Source organism: Neopelma chrysocephalum, unplaced genomic scaffold (genome assembly GCF_003984885.1).
Source record: "Neopelma chrysocephalum unplaced genomic scaffold, ASM398488v2 Primary Assembly neopelma1_83, whole genome shotgun sequence".
Classification (NCBI taxonomy): Eukaryota; Metazoa; Chordata; class Aves; order Passeriformes; family Pipridae; genus Neopelma; species Neopelma chrysocephalum.
Genome location: NW_020897745.1, coordinates 2,094,468 through 2,115,713, shown reverse-complemented (window position 1 = coordinate 2,115,713; position 21,246 = coordinate 2,094,468). Strand labels below are relative to the sequence as shown.

The following is a 21,246-nucleotide window of genomic DNA, read 5'->3' as shown; positions in this document are numbered from 1 at the left end:
TCAGTGTAAAATGACTGTTCTTTGTTTCAGGTAGCAGTCAAACATTTAGGACACTGAATGGAATAATCATAGAATCATAGAATGCCCTGGATTGGACAAGATCTTAAAGACCATCTAATTCCAACCCCCCTGCCATGGGCAGGGACACCTTTCACTAGTCTGGGTTGCTCAGAGCTCCATCCAACTTGGCTTTAAAGACTCCCAGGGATGGGGCAGCCACAGCTTCTCTGGGGAACCTGTGCCAGGGCCTCACCACCCTCACAGTAAAGAATTTTTTCCCTAGTATTTAATCCAAACCTACTCTCTTTCAGTTTGAAGCCATTCCCCCTGGTCCTGTCACTACAGGTCACTATATGCCCTCCCAAAATCACACATACTCTCCCAAAATCCAGTCATTTGCTCCTTCACTTTTACCCTTATCGCACCATGGAACAGTACTGTGCTTTGGACTGATTCTCTCTGAATATATACACCACTAGATGTGCATATTTACACTTTAAATGGGTAACTTGCAGGAAAGATCTTTGCCAGACAGCGAAAGAGCCACTGTATATAACCACGTGCTGCTCTTAATAGCAAGTCACCTGCTCTGTACAGAAAGGTAAGGCCTCACCACACTGAGATAAGCCTGGGTAATGATAATAGAGTCTTTGTTGAAATCCCACCCCATTGTTCAAGGACTAGTGTGTCCGCCCAGGGGAAACAAAAGGAAATGTTTCTAGTCCTTGAAAATCACAGCAGAATCGCAGAGGTTGGCAACAGAACAAGCCAGCCATGCATCGAATTTAAAAAGAGAAGTCAATAGTGGCTTTTCTGTTGTGCAAATAAAAAGATTATTCTCTACACCATTGCGGCCTGACCTTGGAGTGAGCAGTAAGGGGTAAATACCTGCAATTCTCTTTCACCTTGGTGGGATTTCAGCCTGGAGAGAAACTGAGGTGCCTGGGCTTGGTCCTTCTGTGGCTCCCAGGACTGAAAATGCTGCTGCAGAAAGACTTCAAGGTTGATCTGCCTCTCTAATATGTTTCAGAAACAAACATATGTTTCAGATGCAAACCCAGGATAGAGGGGGAAAAATATGGTACATGAAAATAAGGGCCTGTGTGCTTCAGGACAGGAGACTTCCATGGGGTTTCATCGTGATCCTCCTGCAGGGTGGGTGAAGGACTAGTGAGTTCTGGTTGATACGTGCTCAGAGGACTGGTGAAAGTTTTAATTTCACAGAATATTCTGAGTTGGGAGGGACCCACAAGGATCATCACATCCAGCTCTTAAGCAAATGGCCCACACAGGGATCAAACCCACAAACCTTGTCTTTTTTAGCACCATGCTCTAACCAACCGAGCTAATCTCAGTTTTCACGTTCATGTTGCAACTTCCGAGGGAAATCGTGCTACAAGTTAGAGTAAAATTCCAGGAAAGGCTCTTCCTCAACTTCCTCGACACCTGTGAGTTACAGCAACCCCCGGGGGCTCAGTGCATCGCCTGGGCCGTGCAGGGTCTCCCCCCCGCCATCCTCTCTCCACCCTCATCACCTCGAGGTGGGACACTTTGCGGGAATGCCTCAACCCCTCCCGCCCTGCCAAACCCGATCCATAGGTACTTATACATGCCTATACATCGATGCAACAAGTTGCTCCGGGGACTGTCGGGCATTGTGGGAGCTGTAGTTCCGCGGCTCGCAAGCACTACAAGTCCCATCCTCCCGGAGGAGGGAGAAGGAGGAGGCGGTGGCGGAGGAGGAGGAGGAGAGGAGCCGGCACGGCCCAGGCCTGCAGCCCGTGAGGAAGAGCCCCCCGGGGGCGGGCCGCGGCGGCATGCGGCTCCCCGGCCGGCTCGCCCTGCTCCGCAGCACGCCCCTGGCTGCCCGGCCGCCGGGGAGGCTCCGAGCGGGGCGGGCGGCGGCGCGGCGCGGCTTCGCCCGCGGGCGGCTCGGCGGCACCATGGCAGAGGAGGCCAAGAGACGGGCCGCCTGCGCCGCCGTGGACAAGCACGTCCAGGTGAGGTGGCCCCGGGGATGCTGCGGGGCACGGGGGGCTCGGAGCGGCTGCGGGGGGACGCGGAGTGCCCGGGGCGCGGAGCTTCCCGGGGCGCACGGGCGGACCCCGGAGTGCGCGGAGGGGCTGCGGGGACCCCCTCAGAGCTGAGAGTGGCTCCAGGGTGCGGGGACCTCCCTGAGCACAGAGCGGCTCTGGGGTGCAGGGACCCCCCCAAAGCACAGAGCGGCTGAGGGGTGCAGGGGGACCACCCGATGCACGCAGTGGTCGTGGGGTGCACGGAGCTTTCAAGTGCACGGAGCGGCTCCGGGACGCCGGGACAGGCTCTGGTGTGCCAGGACCCCCCGATAGACGGAGCGGCTGTGGGGTGCACGGAGCTTCCAAGTGTACGGAGCGGCTCCGGGACGCGGGGACAGGCTCTGGGGTGCCGGGACCCGCTCCTTCCCCCTCGGCCGCCAATACTCGGAGCGGTGTAGGGGTGAATGGAGTCCCCAGTACACAGACTGGCCCTGGGGTACAAGGACAGGCTCTGGGGTGCCGGGACCCCCCTTTTTCCCCCTCGGCCGCCAGTACTCGGAGCGGTGTAGGGGTGAACGGAGTCCCCAGTACACAGACTGGGCCTGGGGTACAGGGACAGGCTCAGGGGTGCCGGGACCCCCCACTGCAGGGAGCGGCCATGGGGTGCCCGGAACTTCCAAGTGTATGGAGCGGCTCCGGGGTGCCCGGACAGGCTCTGGGGTGCCGGGACTCCCCAGAGCACAGAGCGGCTGCGGGGTGCAGGGGGACCCCCCAGTCCACGCGGTGGCCATGGAGTGCACGGAGCTTCCAAGCGCATGGAGTGGCTCGGGGGTGCCGGGACAGGCTCTGGGGTGCCGGGACACCCCTCCTCCGCCAGTACACGGAGCGGCTCCGGGATGCCAGGACAGACTCTAGGGTGTCGGGACCCTTCCCCGCCAATTCATGGAGTGGCACTGGGGTGCACGGAGTCCCCTGTACACGGAGTGTCCCCGGGATGCAGGGACAGGCTCTGGGGTGCCGGGATCCCCAATGCACGGAGCGGCTGTGGGGTGCACGGAACTTCCAAGTGCACGGAGTGGCTCGGGGGTGCCGGGAGAGGCTCTGGGGTGCCGGGACGGTTCCCCGCCAATTCTTACAGTGGCATTGGGGTACACGGAGTCCTCGGTAGACAGAGTGGCCTCGGGGTGCCGGGACAGACTCTGGGGTGCCGGGACCCCCCTCCAGTGCACGGAGCGGCCGTGGAGTGCACGGAGCCTCCCATTGCACGGACGGGCTCTGGGGTGCGCGGATCCCCCAGAGCGCAGAGTGGCCCCCGGGTGCCGGGACAGGCTCTGGGATGCCGGGACCCCCCAATGCACGGAGCGGCTGTGGCGTGCACGGAGCCTCCCGGGGCACGGACGGATCCCGGGATTTGCAGAGCGGCTCCAGGCGCAGGGACGGGCTGCGGGAACCCACAGACCCCGGAATGCACGGAGCGACTCGGAGGTGCCGGGACCCCAAAAAGCACAGAGGGGCCACGATGTGCAGGGACTCCCTAATGCAGGCAGTGACCACGGGGCGCACGGAGCTCCCTGGAGCAAGGACGGAGCTCGGGGTGCACAGAGCGGCTCCAGGTGCAGGGACAGGCTCTTGGGTGCCGGGACACCTCAATGCACAGAGGGGCCATGGGGTGCACGGAGCCTTCCAGCGCATGAAATGGCTCCGGGTGCAGGGACAGGCTCTGGGGTGCTGGACTCCCCAGTGCGTGGAGGGGCTGTGGGGTGCACAGACCTTCCCAGTGCATGGATGGGCTCCGGGGTGCACGGATCCCCCAGCACACAGAGTGACTCCAGGGTTCAGGGGCAGGCTCAGGACTGCCAGGACTCCCCAGTACATGAAGCAGCCATTGGGTGCTCGGAGCCTCCCAGTGCATGAATAGGCTTCAGTTTGCACGGACCCCTCCAGTGCATGGAGCAGCCCTGAGGTGCGTGGATGGGTTGTGAGGTGCACAGACAACCTCACTTGGAACATGGACCATCCCGGGGTGCAAGGATGGACCGTGGGATGAACGGGCAGAGCCGCTTTCTCCTTTGTTTTGGACTGTGCTCCTTTAGTTGAAATGAAGGGAGAAAAACTACTTTTCCCTTCCCTACTGATCACCTCCCCGGCAGTGGCTCCATGCCTTGCCCGGCTCAGCACCGTGCACACCGAATTTGGGGTAGCGTCTTGCACCTCCAGACTTTCACCGTGCACCCTCCTGCGAGCTGGGCTGTCGTGGGAATTCAGGCTGATGCTGTGCCCTGCTCCTTTCTCCAAGTCCAAGTCCGAGTGCTCTGCTGCTGCACCCTGTTTCTGAGCACCCAAGCAACATCCCCAAACCAGGGAGTGGTATCCTGTCCTCTGCAGGGAGAGGAGTGCAGCAAGGGGCTTGAGTGTCAGATAGGACTGGAGCTGCTCGAGGTTTGGCACAGCCTGATGGTGAAGGCTTGGAGGATCAACGGTTAATGTTCCACACGGGTTTATCAGTGTTTGCTGTGCAAGCCCTTTCGCAACAGCAGTGATGAAACCGGGGTGAAGAGTTGCTGCCAAGGAGTTAGATATTAGCAGTTAGGGGGGGAAAAATTCCCTTCCCTTTCCTGCTCCCTCCCACGAGGTTAGTTTTTTGAGGTTCAGTTGCCAAGGGCTCCCCATATGTCCTGTAAAAGTTTGGCTTGTTTTGCAGCCTCGTTCCTCTGAGCAGTCTGTCCCTACCTGAGAGAGCCCCATGCTACTTGAGACCTCACCCCTGCCAGGCTAACATGATCAAAAGTAGTTTGTGGGATGGGGGAGCCTGGGGGTTCTGACAGCTGCATAAAAATACCCTTTCTTACCCAAGGCAAGAAAAAATTGTGCATTGAGGGGTTGCAGAAGGAAGTTATGTCAGGGGAGGTTTAGGCTGGATGTTAGAAAAAGGTTCTGCACACCGAGGGTGGTTGGGCGGTGGAACAGGCTCCTCGGGGAAGTGGTCACAGCAACAAGGCTGCCAGAGTTCAAGAAGAGTTTGGATGATACTCTCAGGCACAGGGTGTGAGGGTTGGACTCGAGGAGCCTTGGGGGTCCCTTCCAACTCGGCACATTCTGTGATTCTGTGACTTGTGTTGCAAGTTGTGGAGCCAAGGCACAGCTGCTGCTGTGAGTTATCCTGAGCTCGGTGCGCCTTTGATTTGGGGTAAAGCCAGGACTTTTGGACTTTTCCTAGTGAGATATCTGGCCTTTGTGCTGTTTTATGGTCAAGCAAACTTAGGATAATGTTTTTGGCTGTGTCCCAACTGATTGAAGTTCAGTGCCCAGCTAGTGATGCTGATTAAGTAAATTAGGCAGTGTCTGGGGCAATACCCCAATGCTTGTTGTGCAAGTTGGCTTGAACCAGCAGTGGGGAAGCAGGTTAGAGTCAATGCCAAAGAGCTGGATGGTCTTGGCTGTCAGTTTGCACTCTCAGGGTGCAGCTGCTCTTTGTAATGGATAAGTTTGTGTTTGGTTGTTAGTTATCACTGTTAACCGAGGGAGCAACCTTATCTCTGAAAACAAAGCTACAGGCTTCCTTCCTTGCACACCAGGGGCGTGTGAGAGAAGCCACTGACTTTGGGGTTTGGTTCTGCTGGACAAATCTCTCTTGCTTAACTGTGCTGAAAATCCGTGGCACTGGGGGCTTAGTACTGGTACTGGGTGAGGTTCCTCTCTTGGCATCCTGCTTCACACCCATCCGTGCCTGTGCCAGCACAGCAGCTCCTTGTGCACCCTGTGGCAGGTGTAAACCTGAGGGTGGGTGGAGGGCTTAGGAGAGGAGAACTTGTTTCTCTTTATTTTTTTTAATTAAAGCCAGGTTGTGTACCCACAGCACTTGTCCACGGACAGCTGTGGGAGTAAAGTTTCTGCATTCTGGAGCAGACACTGAGATGACCAACCTCAGAAACCATGGCCTGTGAGGCCATGACAGCTCAGAGGAGCAGGGCTGCCACAGGGCTTGGGGCTTTAGAGCTGTAAGCTGCTTGGGGAGAGCTGGCTTTGCATTTATACAACACCTCTGAAGGCAGGCCTTGTGAGTGCCTCCCTCAGAAATGAAAATACGGGTGAGAACCCAAGGTCCTGCTGCCCCAGAGAGGACTGAGCAAGCTTTGGGCTTTGCTCTATATTTATCTCTTGCTTTTAGCAGGAACTCTTTGCTCTCTAATCTTGGAAACTAACACTGGACCAGTCCACCCCCGTGCTGATACTGCTTGATGTGTAGCCTTGTCAGCTTCTGTAATGCTGGGCAGCGTCTTTAGGCCCTTGGGTTAGCTGAGAAAATGCTGTGGTTGCTGCCAGCTTCACCCAAACGTGGGTCCTCAGCTGTGCTGTGTCTCAGTGCCTTGGTTTTGTTTGCTGGGGTTTTGGTAAGCAATCCGAAAGGTAATTTTTTTGCATGAGGTGCTGCTTCTTCAGTGCTCTGCTTCTTGCCAGTGTTTGCCCTGCCCCTATTTTCAAAAGTGGATGTTTTTGGTTGGTTTTGCCCCTGCTTTGGCTGGGGTTGGAGCTGAGGAGGGAGAGCTGGGAGCTGCAGTAAGGCAGGAGTTGTGACAGCATCTGTTTAGACTGACTTTAAACTGTTTTTCTGGAAAATCCACCTTGTCCAAGCTCATACTGTCACCTAAGGGAGAGTGCTTCACCCTTCATCACTGATAAATGGATGAGCTGGGACCCTTGTGAACTCTTCCCCTTCCATTACAGTGGAGTGTCTGATGCTGAGGCTTTCCCCATCCCTTTAGGGCACCCAGCTGCTCCAGGAAGCTGTCCCACACTACAGAAATGAGGGCAAGGAGAAGAAACTGCCTATTCCCAGGTTGAAATGAGTTTCTTGGGAACACTGGTACTGCCCATGTCCTGCCAGCCTCTGTGTAGCTTTGCTTGCCCCTTGGCTGGCTGTGCTTGCCTCTGCCTGACGGGCTGGTGGAACTGAGAAGCCTCTGGAGCTGTTGGGTTTCTGCTGGCAATGCTGCAGGTGTGCAGCTCTGGCCTGTTGCTTTGCCCATCTTTTGCAGAGCTGGCGTGGGCTGGGGTGTAAGCTGAGTCTCTGGTTTTGGAGATCTTCTGTTTTCTTTAACCTGCAGAAGCAAGAGAAATGAGTAATCCTGGGGTAGCGTGACCTATCTTGAGCTCCACCTTTCCAGGCAAAGTAGCGTGCCAGAAAGGCTTTAGCTGGTTGAAGTGCTGCAGGTGTGGATTTTTCCACAGCTGCCAAACTCTGGATTTGCTGCACATGGGGAAAGAGCTCCAGATCTGCCCAATGTCCAAGAGATAATGCACAGCAGCTCTGCGCCTGCATCTCTGGCTGGCTCCAAGTCTTTCTCATCTGAAGTCTCTGTAGTGATACTGGGCCTCTTTAAGTCAATTTAAGCTTTGGATTCCATCCAAAGGAAGGGAATTACGCTGAAAATGGGAAGAGTGCAAGAGGCTGCAGGGAGTGGGAGACTGAGCTGATAATAAACAGAGATTTATGTGGCAGAGGAGACGTCTTGCAGAAGTAACACAAGTGCACCCATCCACCCTCAGCCTGCAGCACCTTTTAGGAGTGTACCTGTGTTACAGATGAGACAGTAACGATCCTTCTTAAACCAGACCATAAGCAGAGAAAGGCCAGGATGGAGCTGTGGTTAAAATTTGATCCTCTTCATCACATGCTGCCAGGCTCACCCATCTTCAGAGTGTTGCTGGACTCTCATATAGGCAGTTTCACACTCTGTTTTGGAGAACAGTTTTTATTATCCACAGGAACAGCTGCTGTGCTCTCTGCTTTGGCTGCTGGTGCATCTGTGCTGTTTACTAACAATACAGTTGGCAGCAAATCCAGGCTTTTACTGTTCGGCTTCCTCGGGAGATGTTATCTTGAGGTTGTTTCTGCTTCTTCCTCTGTGGTGTTGTTTGAAACTCACAGCTTTCCGGCAGGAGAGGATGGATGGAGTGCCAGCAACTAGCCATGAGTGTGCACTGAACACCCCGAGATCAGAGCATGGTGGTAATTAGCAAGCACATGTTTTTTAATGAGAGGGCAAGTTGCTTAAAATCCCTTGGCCGTGGACCATGGTCGTGCCCTCGCTGGCACAGCGTGTTCCTTTCCTTGCCTGCAGTGTTGTGTATCGCCTTGCATCTCTGGGCAAGGCTCCTCTTGCATGTGTTTATAATATCAATTTTACCAGAAAAAGTGGACAGCTTGTGTGCTGAACCCCCAGTAACAGCTCTCTTTGTCTCTATTTGATTTGCAGAACAATCAAGTTCTCGGGATCGGAAGCGGTTCTACGATTGTACACGCGGTGCATCGATTAGGTAGGGTGCTCCCCTTGTGCTTCCCTTCCTGGCCCTCCCACCACAAACAGTCCTCTTGTCCATCTGTCCCAACTACTTGAAAAACACACTAAATCATCTGGATGCTGACTTATAGCTCCTGCCTTGGGTCATTGTTTGGGGTGTTGTTTGCCCCTTGTTTGGGACTGCTTGAAACTGAAGGTTAAAACAGGGCTCCAAATTTATGGCATAGAGAATTCTGAGGAGGTAATGATTTGCCACCTGTTCTGCCCATACAGCCAGGAAAAGCGCTCTGCTGGCACCCACCACGAACTGGAGCTAAACTCCTCGGTCTTGTTCCAGCTTTGCCCAGCTCTGCCCAGTGCTGACTTGCTGTGTGGCTTTGGGCCATGCAGCTGCTCTGCTTCCTTTAACCCATTCATCTGCGGCTCACACTGCTTCCCACATCCACCTGATTCACACTGAGGGGCCTGCTGAGGTGTAATGAAAACGAGGAATGTGAAATCCTCCTGCATTTTATTTATATACCCCACAGCCAGGTTTATCTGCTCGCCCCAGGGGCAGGTTTGCTCAGGGTGTGATTCAGAAAATTTCAGTAAAATATTCAAGTGAGGCAAATGCAATTTTGCAAAGTGAATGTGAGAGTTAATTATTCTCACGCCTCATTACAGAGTGTGCAGAGTTATAAAGTTCCTTTGCAGGGCACTCAGCCCCAGGGCAGATCTGCTTGTGGGGGTGCTGAACCTTGGATGTCCTTGGATGTGGAACAGAGCAGCTGTGGGTGCCATGGCAGGTTGGGAGTGCAGGATCAGCCCTGTTATTCTTGGGGGTCTTGCTTGGACACAGAGAGGGAATGAACAGAATCATAAAGGTTGGAAAAGACCTCCAAGATCATCGAATCCAACTGTTAACCCAGCACCACCATGTTCACCACTAAACCATATTCCCAAGTGCCACATCCACACGTATTTTAAACACCTCCAGGTATGGAGATTCCACCACTTCCCTGGGCAGCAGAGTTCAGTGTTTTACACCTGGGTGGCTCTGCGTGGCTGGGGAGTCCCGTGGTGACCTCCAGCTCGTCCCGCAGCCCACATTGGGCTGAGGTCGGAGCATGAGGCATCTCTTCACTTTGCAGGGACACAGCAGGGCTGATGCTGTGCCTGTCCCTTGGCACCCACCTGGCCCCAAGCTGTGTGTGTGTGTGTGTGTGATACCCTTTAATTATCTGGGAGCTGCGGTTCAGCCTTCTGGGTTTGGCTCAGTGTTGCAACCACTCCTGCCCTGAACACAGAATCAGCCTCTAAATAAATGGGTATTGTATTTAAAGAGGAGTGCCTGTTCCAGGCTGCAAATTCTGGCTTTTCACGTCTCCTGACTGCGTTTGCACAGGGATGTGGCTTGTAACAACATACAGCCTCATGTATTGCATCTTCAGTCCTTCCAGCAGCAGCATTACCTTGGCTTGCTTTGGTGCTCTTGCTGACTCTCGGGCTGTTGGCTTGTGCCTAAGTATTGTAATTACTAAAATAACATTTTGTCCATAATGATATCTTAGTAATAGATTTTAGTCATTTGAGGTTAGCCTCAGGGAGGAAATATTTCCTTCCATTTAATGGAATACTGTACTTTATTAGTCCTTTCCCTGCCATATATTTAAATGTTCTATAATAAATTAATGTGATGTCCCCAGGGCAACAAGCCAGCAAACCTTTCAGACAGCTGCTGGAGCTCTCTGTTTACACGGAGAGCAGCAAAAACCTGTCTAATGGAGTGAGAGAGGGGCGTGGGACTAATTTCCCAGGTGAGGATTTGCTGATGGGGCTCCTCTGCTGCTGGAGACATAAAGGTTAATGGCTCATCTCATGGTGGCTTGGGCTGAGCCAGGGTGGGTGTTTGAACGTTTCTGACTGTTGAAACTGAGCCTCAGCCTAAGCAGGGTGGCACCTGTTTGCATTTTGAGCGTGACTGAGTTATTTGCAAGCCAAGCAAGTAATTGAAATGAATCAGAGGGGCTGCTCCAAACTGAGATTTCTTAAAGTGAAAGCTGGTGTGTTTTTTCCTTCTATAATGAACAAACCAAGGCTTCTGCTTTTTTTCCCCTGCAGCTGAGCGGGTTAAAGAGGAAAACCTGACAATTGTCTGCATCCCTACGTCTTTTCAGGTGAGCACTTTCCTCCTTTGCTTTCTGCTATTCCACTCATGGAGTGGATCTTCCCCTTGGTGAGTTCACCAAAAGCACTGGTGAAAGCAGCCGTGATGCAGCCTGCAGAGAGATCCCATGGAGGTGATGGTGCTGTGTTACCCTGACCTGAACTCAGGGGTGCCCTAGGGCTGGGAGGTGTGTTTTGAACCAGTGTGGTAAGGCTGGTTGTGTCAGGGTTGGTGTGTGGCTTCCTCTGGATCCCACTTGCAGAAAAATGCTGTTTAGTGGTGAACCAGACTCGTAATGCAAAGCTCACTGGAGACTCTTTGAGTCTGTATCAAGCCCTGAAAGCTGTAAAGAATAATAGCGAGCTCCTCTGTTTTCAGGAGGAGCTTAAAATGCTTCAACTGGATTTTATAAGAAATTGCAGAAGAGAAATTGGCTTAACCTTTCATTTGCTGCACAGCTTTTGCAGGAAGTGGTTCATACCAAGCCAGATGTAGAGAGGTTTGCAGGGAAAGGGGGAACCTGGCTTGGTGGTGAAGTGCAGAGCTGCTGGGGAAGGTTCTGAGCTTCTTCCACACCTTTGGCAACTGGCTTTGGTCTCTTTGCCTCAGTTCCTTGAGGTGAGAAACTCCCTGCAGGCAGGGAGAGGTGACATGATGGGGACCACCCTGGAGGGTTTTCAAGGCTGGGTGGCAGTACCCTGCTCAAGGAATTGGGTGTGTCCTTCTCATAGTCCTGGTGTGGACCTGGGGATTGTACTTTTGTCACAACGGTGTCACTGTGAGGACAGTCCAGCAGTGCAGGAGAAGGTGCAGAGCCTGTGCTGTGAGGTTTTCAGGAAAGAACCAAGTTGGTAAAACCCTGAGCAACCTGGTAGCTGACCCTGCTTTGACCTGGAGGTTAGATAGCGACCAACCTGAATTATCCTAAAATCTTATGAAAACTTAACATCCTCTTACCCTGCAGATGCTTAAATGTGAGTGTGGAGTGACAGGACTCTCTGTTTTCCCAGCTGTTGCAAACATCCAGTGGCCAACTGGGGTATAATGCAAGGTGCTGCAAAGGGCAAAAAGTGAAAAAAAAATATTTTTTTAGCCTATATCATTACTTCTGTTGCATATATGGACTTGTGGTGAGAGTCTTGTCTTCAAACTGTCTAAAATGATTCCCATCCTGTTATAGTCCCATCCTGTTATAGTCCCATCCTGTTATAGTCCCATTCTGTTATATTCTCATACTGATACCGTATTCCCTTTGAACGTAGACAAATTGCTCTGAGTTCAGCCTGTAGGTCTTAAAGAAAATTGATAAAGCTCCTGTACTGAACGTGAGCTGGAACCTGTCCTGTGTCAGTGTAGTTAATTTACCATTACAAGGTTCTTACCAGTAAAACAAAAAGGTTGCTGTTAAAGGGAAGAGATAGATCCACAGCCAAAATCTCCAGGCTGCCTTATACCTTTTCAGTGTCTTAGACCTCGACCAACTCCTACTGAAGCGTTCCCAAGTCAGCAAAACAGCATTTTATTTTCACTACGTACAGGTGTAAATGGCTGCCTGAGGTCACTGGCAAGGAAGAATTGGTTTCAGTGGGCTTTTATACTCCTCCCTTCCTTGTTGTCAGGTTGGGTTATTCCACCACCACCAGTAAAGCTAGAGCCGGGGTAAGTATCTGTCCCTTGGCTTTTGCGTGGTTTCTTTTCACCTGGACGTGTGCCCAGAGCACGGAGTGGGACTGTTCCTGGCAAGTGCTGTGCAGTTACCACCACTTCTCCCCCAGTTGTGGGAGCTCTGCTTTTGATTCCTGCTGGCCTTGCAAGCAGAGCCTGAGGAAAGCCAAGGCACCTCGTTTCCACACTTGCTGACTCTAAGCCTGTCCAGGATCTGGCCTGCATGTGCAGCACTGTGTTTTTCAATGCTTTCAATTCCCAGATCCCTGAAATCTTCTTCATGTGGACACCATGTGATGAATGTCAACCCACTGATTTTTATTCCTTCTATTTTGTGAGTCCTTAGGTTCCCACAGCCCATGGGTGTTAAAGCTGCATGCTATGAAATGCCATGTTAAACTATTGAAATCATATCTCATTGCCAGGAGTACCACCTGCTAATTCTAACAGTTCTGGGATGCCAGTACATGTGACTGATGCACTTTGTTAGTGTTGGTGGGTAAAATCCAAGGGAATCAGTTGATCCAGGCTGTCACACTGGGGTTTCTTGGTCCAGCTACAGCATGGTGGCAAGTTTGGACTCAAGCAAAGTCTGTGCAAGGAGGGAGTCTCTCTTAGATGAGGATTTGTTACATAGAAAATTCAACCAGTTCGGGATTCTGCAGATGACACCAAGTTGGGTGGGAGTGTTGATCTGCAGAGGGATCTGGACAGGCTGCAGAGATGGGCTGAGGCAAATGGAGTGAGGTTCAACAAGGCCAAGTGCCTTTGGTCACATCAACCCCATGAGAGCTTCAGGCTGAGGGAAGAGGGGCTGGAAAGCTGCCCAGCAGGAAAGGACTTGGGGGTGCTGGCCCCACAGTGGCTGAACATGAGCCAGGAGTGTGTGCCAAGAAGGGCAAAGGCCTCCTGGCTTGGATCAGCAATGGTGTGGCCAGCAGGACCAGGGCAGTGATTCTCCCCTGTCCTGGGCACTGGTGAGACCACACCTTGAGTGCTGTGTCCAGTTCTGGGCCCTTCGGGGCAAGAAGGACATTGAGGTGCTGGAGCATGTCCAGAGAAGGGCAACAGACCTGGGAGAGGGTCTGGAGCACAAGTCCTTTGAGGAGCAGCTGAGGGAGCTGGGGGTGTTTAGCCTGGAGAAGAGAAGGCTTGGGGGTGATCTTATTGCTCTCCACAACTCCCTGATGAGAGGTTGTAGCCAGGTGGGGATTGGTCTCTTCTCCCAAGTAACAAGTGACAGGGCAAGAGGAAATAGCCTCAAGTTGTGCCAGGAGAGGTTTAGATTGGGTATTAGGAAAAGTTTCTTTGTGAAAAGGGTGGCCAAGCACTGGAACAGGCTGCCCAGGGCAGTGGTGGAGTCCCCGTCCCTGGAGGTATTTAAGAGGCGTGTAGATGTGGCACTTGGGGACAGTGTTTAGTGGTGGCTGTGGCAGTTCTGGGTTAATGGTTGGATTTATGATTTTAGGGTTTTTTTTACAACCTGAACAGTTCTGTGATTCCTGGTTTAAACTGAGGGACGGAGCAGAGGGCAGCTCTGGGCACTCTGTGATGTGTTGCCACTAGAGGGAAATACGCAGCCACTTCAGGAAAAGCAGATCAGAGCCACCAAGTAGCTGTTTCAGGAGCTTCCCACACTTTTTTCCACACTTCTGAGTTGTGCTTTTTGCTTTTTTTTAAGTTTATTTCCAATATGAAAAATATTTTCATTGTTAGTCCCACATTGCTGTGGTGTAAATATTTAATTTTCTTGCTCACATTTTTCAGCCAAAGGAGATCAGAGGGGCTGGATGAGTGCAAGGGAGAATGATTTCCTAGCTGAAATAACACAGGACTCAAAAATTCCATATCTGCTTTAGTGCTTAGATACAAGTGATTCCCACCAAGCTCATGGGGCCTCCTGCTATTTAGTATGGAGAGACCTGAACCCAGGAGTCCTGTTGCACCATCTGAGCATTTTAATTCACATCAGCAGCAGGGTTTTATTTTGATTGAAGTGCTCTGGTCTGGAAGCATCATTTTCTCCTTGCTGTTCCTGCTGCTGGCTGCAGCCCCTCCTCAGGGAGGAGCAGTGGAACTCTCCCAGGGAGATTCCATCCTTGCTGCAGCTGGGCAATGACACCACAAGCCTGTTTTCCTTTCCTGCCCCTGGTAAATGGTGTTTGCTGTCTTCTTGGTGCACAGGCCCGTCAGCTGATCCTGCAGAACGGCTTAACACTAAGTGACTTGGACCGACATCCAGAGGTAAGTGGGAGTGCAGAGGTGAGACCTCACCTGACCTTCCTCTCGCCTGGTCCTTCATAAAGCATCAGGCTCCTTTGTCCTCCCCTGAGGATGAGTTTGGGCAGCCACACTGCAGAACACGAGAACTCGTGAGTTAGGACAAGAGGAAATGGCCTCAGGTTGCGCCAGGGGAGGTTTAGATTGGATATTGGGAAAAATTTCTTTGCTGCAAGGGTGGTCAAGCATTGGAACAGGCTGCTCAGGGAAGTGGTGGAATCACCATCCCTGGCAGTGTACAAAAACCAAGTAGATTTGATGCTTAGGGACATGGTTTAATAGGGATCTGGCAGTGTTAGTTTAATAGTTGAACTCAATGATCTTAGAGGGTCTTGTCCAGCCTTAAGGCTTCTATGATTCTGACAGGCTTAGTTTATTTTTTTCCCCCAAGCCTTAGTCTTGTCCTAGTTCTTCTCCCTTTAGATGGCAAGTAGGTTGCTGGATTGTGTTTTCTCCAAGTGTTAGGCATCTCATCCAGACTGAGGCTTGCTGGCCTGAGGCAGGGATATTGTGCTGCTGAACTGTCGCCAGGATTTTCCCTGGGAAAATCTTGCCTGCTGGTCCTTAAATGACACTAGAGGCTGACGTGATGTGCCTTGCAGGCCAGCAGTTGGTTGTGGTTTCTCTTCCTCCTCTTCTCACATGCCTGTGGTTCAGAGTGGCTTCTCCTCTTCCCACAGCTTGACGTTGCCATCGATGGAGCAGACGAAGTGGACTCTGACCTCAACCTTATCAAAGGTGGCGGGTGAGCCCTGCTGTCTGTCTGTCTGTCTGTCTCTGCATGGGGCTGGTGGTGGGGGGCCTCTGTCTGCCTGTGGATCTCTCTGGGGTGGGCTGGAGAGGCTGAGGGGACCCTGTGCAGGGCCGTGTGTGCACCCACTGTGGAAGATGGCCCCTGACTAAGGGTGTGTGCAAGGGACAAGGGGGATAAATTGATGTGTGAGGATGAGGAGGATAAGTGGGGGGGCAATGGCAGCACCAAAACCAGCAAGCATGTGGTGGAGGTGACTGGACTTTGAGGCCATCAGGCACAGTGAGGAGCAGTCTGATGTTTCCTGGTTTTATTTTTATTTTTTTTCCCCCTTGCAGTGGCTGCTTGACACAGGAGAAGATAGTTGCAGGATATGCAAAGTGCTTCATTGTTATTGCTGATTACAGGTGAAAATACTACTGTCATTATACCTCTGGGAGGATTTGGGGGTCCTTCCAGTGGGTCAGGGGAGCAGGAATAGGTGGAAATGAGCCTGGCTCACAGTGCTTCAGCATTTCAATTTCTCTTTTTTTTCTTAATTTTCAACTCAGCAGGCCTGCTTGGGAGTGAGCAGAGCTTGTGGGCAAATGGCTGCTCTGCTCTCTGAGCTCAGTGATTGTCAGCACAGGATAAATTTCCTGTTCTGTACAAACAGCTATGGGGCTGTGGAAAAAACAACTCCTGTCCTTGTCCAAAACATGTCAAAACAGGGCTTGTGAGTCAACAGAGCATCATGCATTAAACAGGCTCCTCCTGTACATGGGCACACGTGAACTGACCACTGTGTCCTCCCGGGCCTTGTGCCTGAGGGGTTTGCAAGAGGGACTGGGGTGATGTTAATGTAATGTCCAACACCAATCCCACCTCAAACTGTGTCCTCAGGAAAAAATCAGAGAACCTTGGGGAGCAATGGAAGAAAGGAATTCCGATTGAGGTCATCCCCATGGCTTACGTCCCCGTCACCAGAGCCCTGACCAGAAAATTTGGAGGTGTGGTGGAGCTGCGGATGGCTGTCAGCAAAGCAGTGAGTGTCCCTGTCAGCCCTGCTGCCCCAGAGGAACAGCCTGAACGTGGGCAAATGCAGGACCAGAGAATTCCATCTAATGGAATTCTGGGCTTTCACTCCCAGAGAGGCATCCTGTGTTATTTCTCCCAATTATACCTTGGTTAATGAACTGTGTGTTTAGGTGTTCAGACCTCATTGAAAGCCTCTCTGGCTCACGTCTCCTAAAGAAGCATCCCAGAGCAGGGAGCAGAGGGATTGCCAGTCTGGGTCTGACCTGCTGCTCTGTGGGGATTTTGGGGTGCTGGAGGGCAGTCTGTGCTGCCAGAAAGGGTCTTGAGCTGGGTGGCAGCTCATGCTGGGTGATGGTTGTTGTGGGCTGCCCTGATTTACTTGAATGATGACTCTAAACTGTTGCAGAGGGGATGGTTGGTCCCAGTGAGGGCTGTGACAGTCCCTGGCTGGGCTCAGAAGACAGGGAGCTCATGTCATAACAACTGGGTTTGCTTCCCAGGGCCCTGTGGTGACAGACAATGGGAACTTCATCCTGGACTGGAAGTTTGACAAGGTTCATCAATGGAGTGAAGTGAACACCGCTATAAAAATGATACCAGGTAATTTCTGTGATTTTTTTTTTTAAAACCACAAAAGCTGGCTAAGGTTTGGTCTATGGTAGGCAACCTGGACTGTGGGAGCTCTCCCCTGGATACAAGGAAATGTGTGTGTGTGTTTACTGCCCTGCTATGGGTCCCTACATTTGTTTCTACTTGAGAGATCTGTCAGCTGAATTGGCACAACTGTACCCACGTGGCTTTTTCATACGGTGATGAAAACGTGGGGTGATGGTGGTTGATGTTGACACTGTTTCCCATTAGGCACAACAGTCCTGTGCTCTTCCTGACTCTCCTTAACTCTCCCATTTAGAGAGTCGCTTTTAGTGGAAACACTGGTGGACTCTAGAGGGAGGGAGGATTTGCACTGTGTTATGGTATTTTCCAGCTCTGCATCCCATTTCCAATGGGAAGCCCTACGGGCTCACTTTGCTATGGGGGTGCAACGTATCCAAGTTCTTGCTGTGCAAGAGCAGCAGTGGTTGATCCCTCTGTTTGTAAACAAAACAGCCTCTCTGGAAGGACTCCTGCCTTGCACGAGACCTGCTGCCCAGGCCAGAGTTGCTTCTGGACCAGCCAGATCTGCCTGGGGGCACCAGCACCCTCTGAACTTCAGGAAAGCAGCGTCTGGATGTCTTTCTGGTTATCTTAAGCAAAGTCTGCTCTTCATCTGGTCCACTTTCGAATGCATGTTGTATCTTTTATCTTTGAGTATATCCCAGGCCTGCCTGGCCCTGAAGTTCATAACACAAGTGCCTTCACTGACTGCTCATGTGTTGTCAGAACATGCAGGAACAGGTTGGGATCCTGTTGCACAAATCCTAACATCTCCTCAAAGCAGCAATATATTGTCCTGGCACCACAATTAAAACACAGGAGCAGGCAGAGGCCATGGGTGTAGGCTGGGTGAAGAGTCACCAGTAACTTCTAGTTGCTTTTGTTCAGTGGCTTTGCTTCCCTCAATGGTGCTTATAAGCTGATTTACTGAAAATACACTCATTTTCTTTTTTCCTGCTCTAGGAGCAAACTGCCAGGGTGCTGCCCGTGGCTTGTCCCAGTGCTTTTGCTATTGGAATAATTACCTGGCACTTGCTTGCAGCCAGCAGTGGAGGGCAGGTTCAGACCTTTGGCAGAGGCAGATCTACCCAAACCAGTGACTGATCCAAATGAACCAGTGACTGATCCAAATACCCTGGTGACAGCTGCTGGTCTGGACTGTCTCTGGTGCTCCTTATCCTAATCCAGTTGCTTCCCAAGGCTGTACAAATGTCTGTATCATTAGAGCTGTTTTTGTGCAAGAGGCAAACAGTGGCTGGTTATGCTGTTTGCAAATGAAACAGCAGGGACTTCTTCCTTGCATTTCTTTTTGGTGAAGAAAGGAATGGGAAATGATGGGACATATTCCATCGTGTCAGTGTGGAGATGGTCTCAGCACTGTTTGCTGCTCAGAAATGGACCTGCTGAGGGGAGAAGAGCATCTTCCCGACGCAGAAGTGGATGGGCAGAACTGTTAAAGCCTAAATACAGTGGTGGTAGCAGGGCTCTGGCCACCCTGTGGTTGTGGTAGCCCTTGTCCTCCCTTTCTATCCACCTTCCTGGCCTCTGGCTGTGTCTCAGTGATCACTGGGAAGTTCTAGTTCACCCCATAATTAAACGCAACCACAGGTACATTTGCAAATGGGCGACAAATTGCAGAGGTAGCATCAAACCTGCGGAGTCTTAACATTTGAACAAGTGTTATCCAGATATTCTCTAACAGGATAGTCTTTTAAATGTGTTCAAAGGCAAGGGGAATAATCCTGTGGGTGCACGTGTAGCTTCCTCTTGCTCTTGTGGGTCACCAGGTAGCTGAAAACACCTCACTTGTGGTTGTGTTGGTGTGATGGGGGTGTCTGGGGTGGTGTGAATGTTGAGGAAACTTTGGGAGTCTCTGGAGAGTTTCTCCAGCAGCAGGGGGGTGGCTGCATTGGAAAGACTTCCTGGAGGCTCCCCGTGTGGCTGATAGAACATCCCCCGGTGTTGGACACTTCTCCAAACCTCTGATGGAGGCACTGGTGCCTCTTAATGAACAAAACGAGGGGCAGAGCAGAGGATCCAAGTGAAGGGGTGGCTCTGGCATTAACCAGCACGTGACCTCTTGTTCCCCAGGTGTGGTGGAGACGGGGCTGTTCATCGACATGGCTGAGGTGGTGTATTTTGGGATGGAGGACGGCTCTGTCAGCGTGAGGGAGAAGCAGCCTCGCTGACAGGGCTCTGCTGGCTCTGCCTTGCCTTCAGCCCAGTTGGATTCAGCTGTTGTAAAGGTGCCAACCTGATGTTTTGCCTTAACAAGCAGCGGTTATCGCAGAAGACCGATGGGAAGCTGATCAGAATCCGCTGATGTGTTACTGAATGTCTTTTTTAAAAAAAAAAACAGACAAACAAATGAAAAAAAAAATAGAATCTATTTCTATATATATATTTTTACTTTACAGGAATGTTGTCTTTTTTTAATGAACCATTTAAACAAATTGCTTTAATGTTTTTATTTTATTTTCTAAGAAATACTTACCAAAAAGAGTATTCCCTGTTTTTGTGTTTGGGGTTGTTTTTTTTTCTTTTTTCTCGAAGAGAACTTGAACCCTTCTGGTTGCTCGTAGGGCTTAATGATTGAGGTCAGAAATACAATCCTAATGCATCATTCCTAACCACCCTGGCTGGGAGGGTGACATACATAACAGGAGCACATCCAGTTGGGACCTGCTGATGCCTTATTTGGAACCTTTTTGGTTCGGTATTTTATGCCTTTTATTTTTCTATACCACTGTTTTTTAATAGTTCAGGATGTCTAGTTGTCCTCTGTGCACATGACAATTCTCTGAGCCTAGTGTGGTCTCTACATCCCCCTCTCTGGGACACTAATAAGGGCCTTTTCCTGGCCTCTGTATGGAGGAAACATTCATCCTTTGAGCCAAATTCTGCTCTCATTGATTCAGTACCTCTGATTAAAGTCTGTCCTGTAGCTGGAGATGTTTGGGACTTCATCCTTGTTAACAGAGAGCAGAACTGGGTCCTTGGTCAAGTTTACAGGAGCATATTTTAGCAGCTTAGGGCAGCGTGGAATACTGTTCAGTGGCAAATGGTTTGGTTTGGAACGAAGGTTAATTATCACCCCTCACAGCTGGTTGATTTGTGGAAGGATATAGCAGAACGCACAGGAAAACGGAGTCTTCCTGCCTCGATTTTCCACATGTAGCAGGAGAGAGACACTCGTAAAATATCTCTTTTTCGGTGTGTAGGTGCTTTGCATGGTTCTGATGTCGAAATGCAAGCCCTCTTTTTGTGTTTTAGACACTGAAATAAAAGAGCTGTTATACCAGACTTGGTTGTAATTTGTTTCTTAAAGTAACTTATTTTGTGGACAATGGGGCAGATCATGGTCAGAGTAACTTCTGCTGTAATTTGCCCTTTACAAGAGCCCCTCTTCACCCAGGCCAAATTCACCCTTCTGCATTTGATTTCTTTTTGCTTAAGGTAAATACATTATTTACAATTAACCAGATTACCTGGTCAACACTTGCTCTCTGCAGTGCTTGCCTCAATAGAGATTGTCTTAAATTTGCACATCTAAAACCTGTGCATCTAAATGCAGATCCTTTTTTTTTTTTTTTGCAAAAAGGAGCTATTTTTGCATTTTTAGATCTTCCCCTTCCTGCACATCTATTCTGTTAATTCTGAAGCACTTGTAGAAAGTAATTGGGCTGCCAACAACTTGCTGGAAACACTGGAATACCTCTTCCCATAAGCCTGGTGCTCCAGGAGCCATTTGCAAAGCCTCAGTTCTTGCCATGGGCTGTATTCAGATGCTCTTGGGCTCCTGATGTAACCCTGGGTAAACAGAGAGCAACCAAGCACAGCTTTGTGCCCAAGTGCCTTGTCACTCAGTGCTGCTGGAAATGGGATTAGTGGGAGCAAATGCTGCTGTTGACTCTCCTCTCTCTGAAATCAAACAGCTCTTTCTCAAAAAGCCAATAAAACCATTACTGCACCATTACTTTCTGGCCCTGGACCAGCTGTGATCTCACTCAGCTTTGTGCTTAGCAGGGTCTCCTTAGATCTAAGGCTGAAAGTGTCTAAGGTCTGATTCTTGAGCTGCTCTGGGTGCCTGGGGAGCAGGTAGCACCTGTGGGTGCTTTTGCAAGAGATTCCCCTGCTGGAATGGGAGTTTGAGTGGGCCTTGGGCTGTGGGCTATGGGTACAGTGTGCCACTGTTCCACACAGATGGAATTAAAGTGTCTGTGTGGAATTAAATTGCTGGAATGCCAGAGAAAATTTAGTGTCTGAGCCAGTTCTGGAGGCTTTGTGCAGATTTCCCTTGTGCTAACTGCCCCAGCCCACACTTGCAGAGTCAGTAGGTAGGTTTTTGAGTTAAGAAGCTCTTAAGGATGGTCTGATCCTTTCCCTTTGGAGGCTCCCTGACCTGTTATGACC

At 51.0% G+C, this 21,246-nt stretch overlaps 1 protein-coding gene across 1 annotated transcript; it reads left to right on the top strand.

Moving 5' to 3' along the window:
• The first annotated feature begins 1,507 nt into the window (after positions 1-1,507).
• RPIA (ribose 5-phosphate isomerase A) lies at positions 1,508-20,136 on the top strand. Its single transcript, XM_027691254.1, is given in 10 exon segments — positions 1,508-1,684; positions 1,686-2,000; positions 8,273-8,333; positions 10,421-10,476; positions 14,316-14,375; positions 15,092-15,156; positions 15,501-15,569; positions 16,045-16,186; positions 16,680-16,779; positions 18,925-20,136. Coding segments are annotated over 10 exon segments (1,041 nt in total). The 5' UTR covers positions 1,508-1,609; the 3' UTR covers positions 19,023-20,136.
• Positions 20,137-21,246: the final 1,110 nt, after the last annotated feature.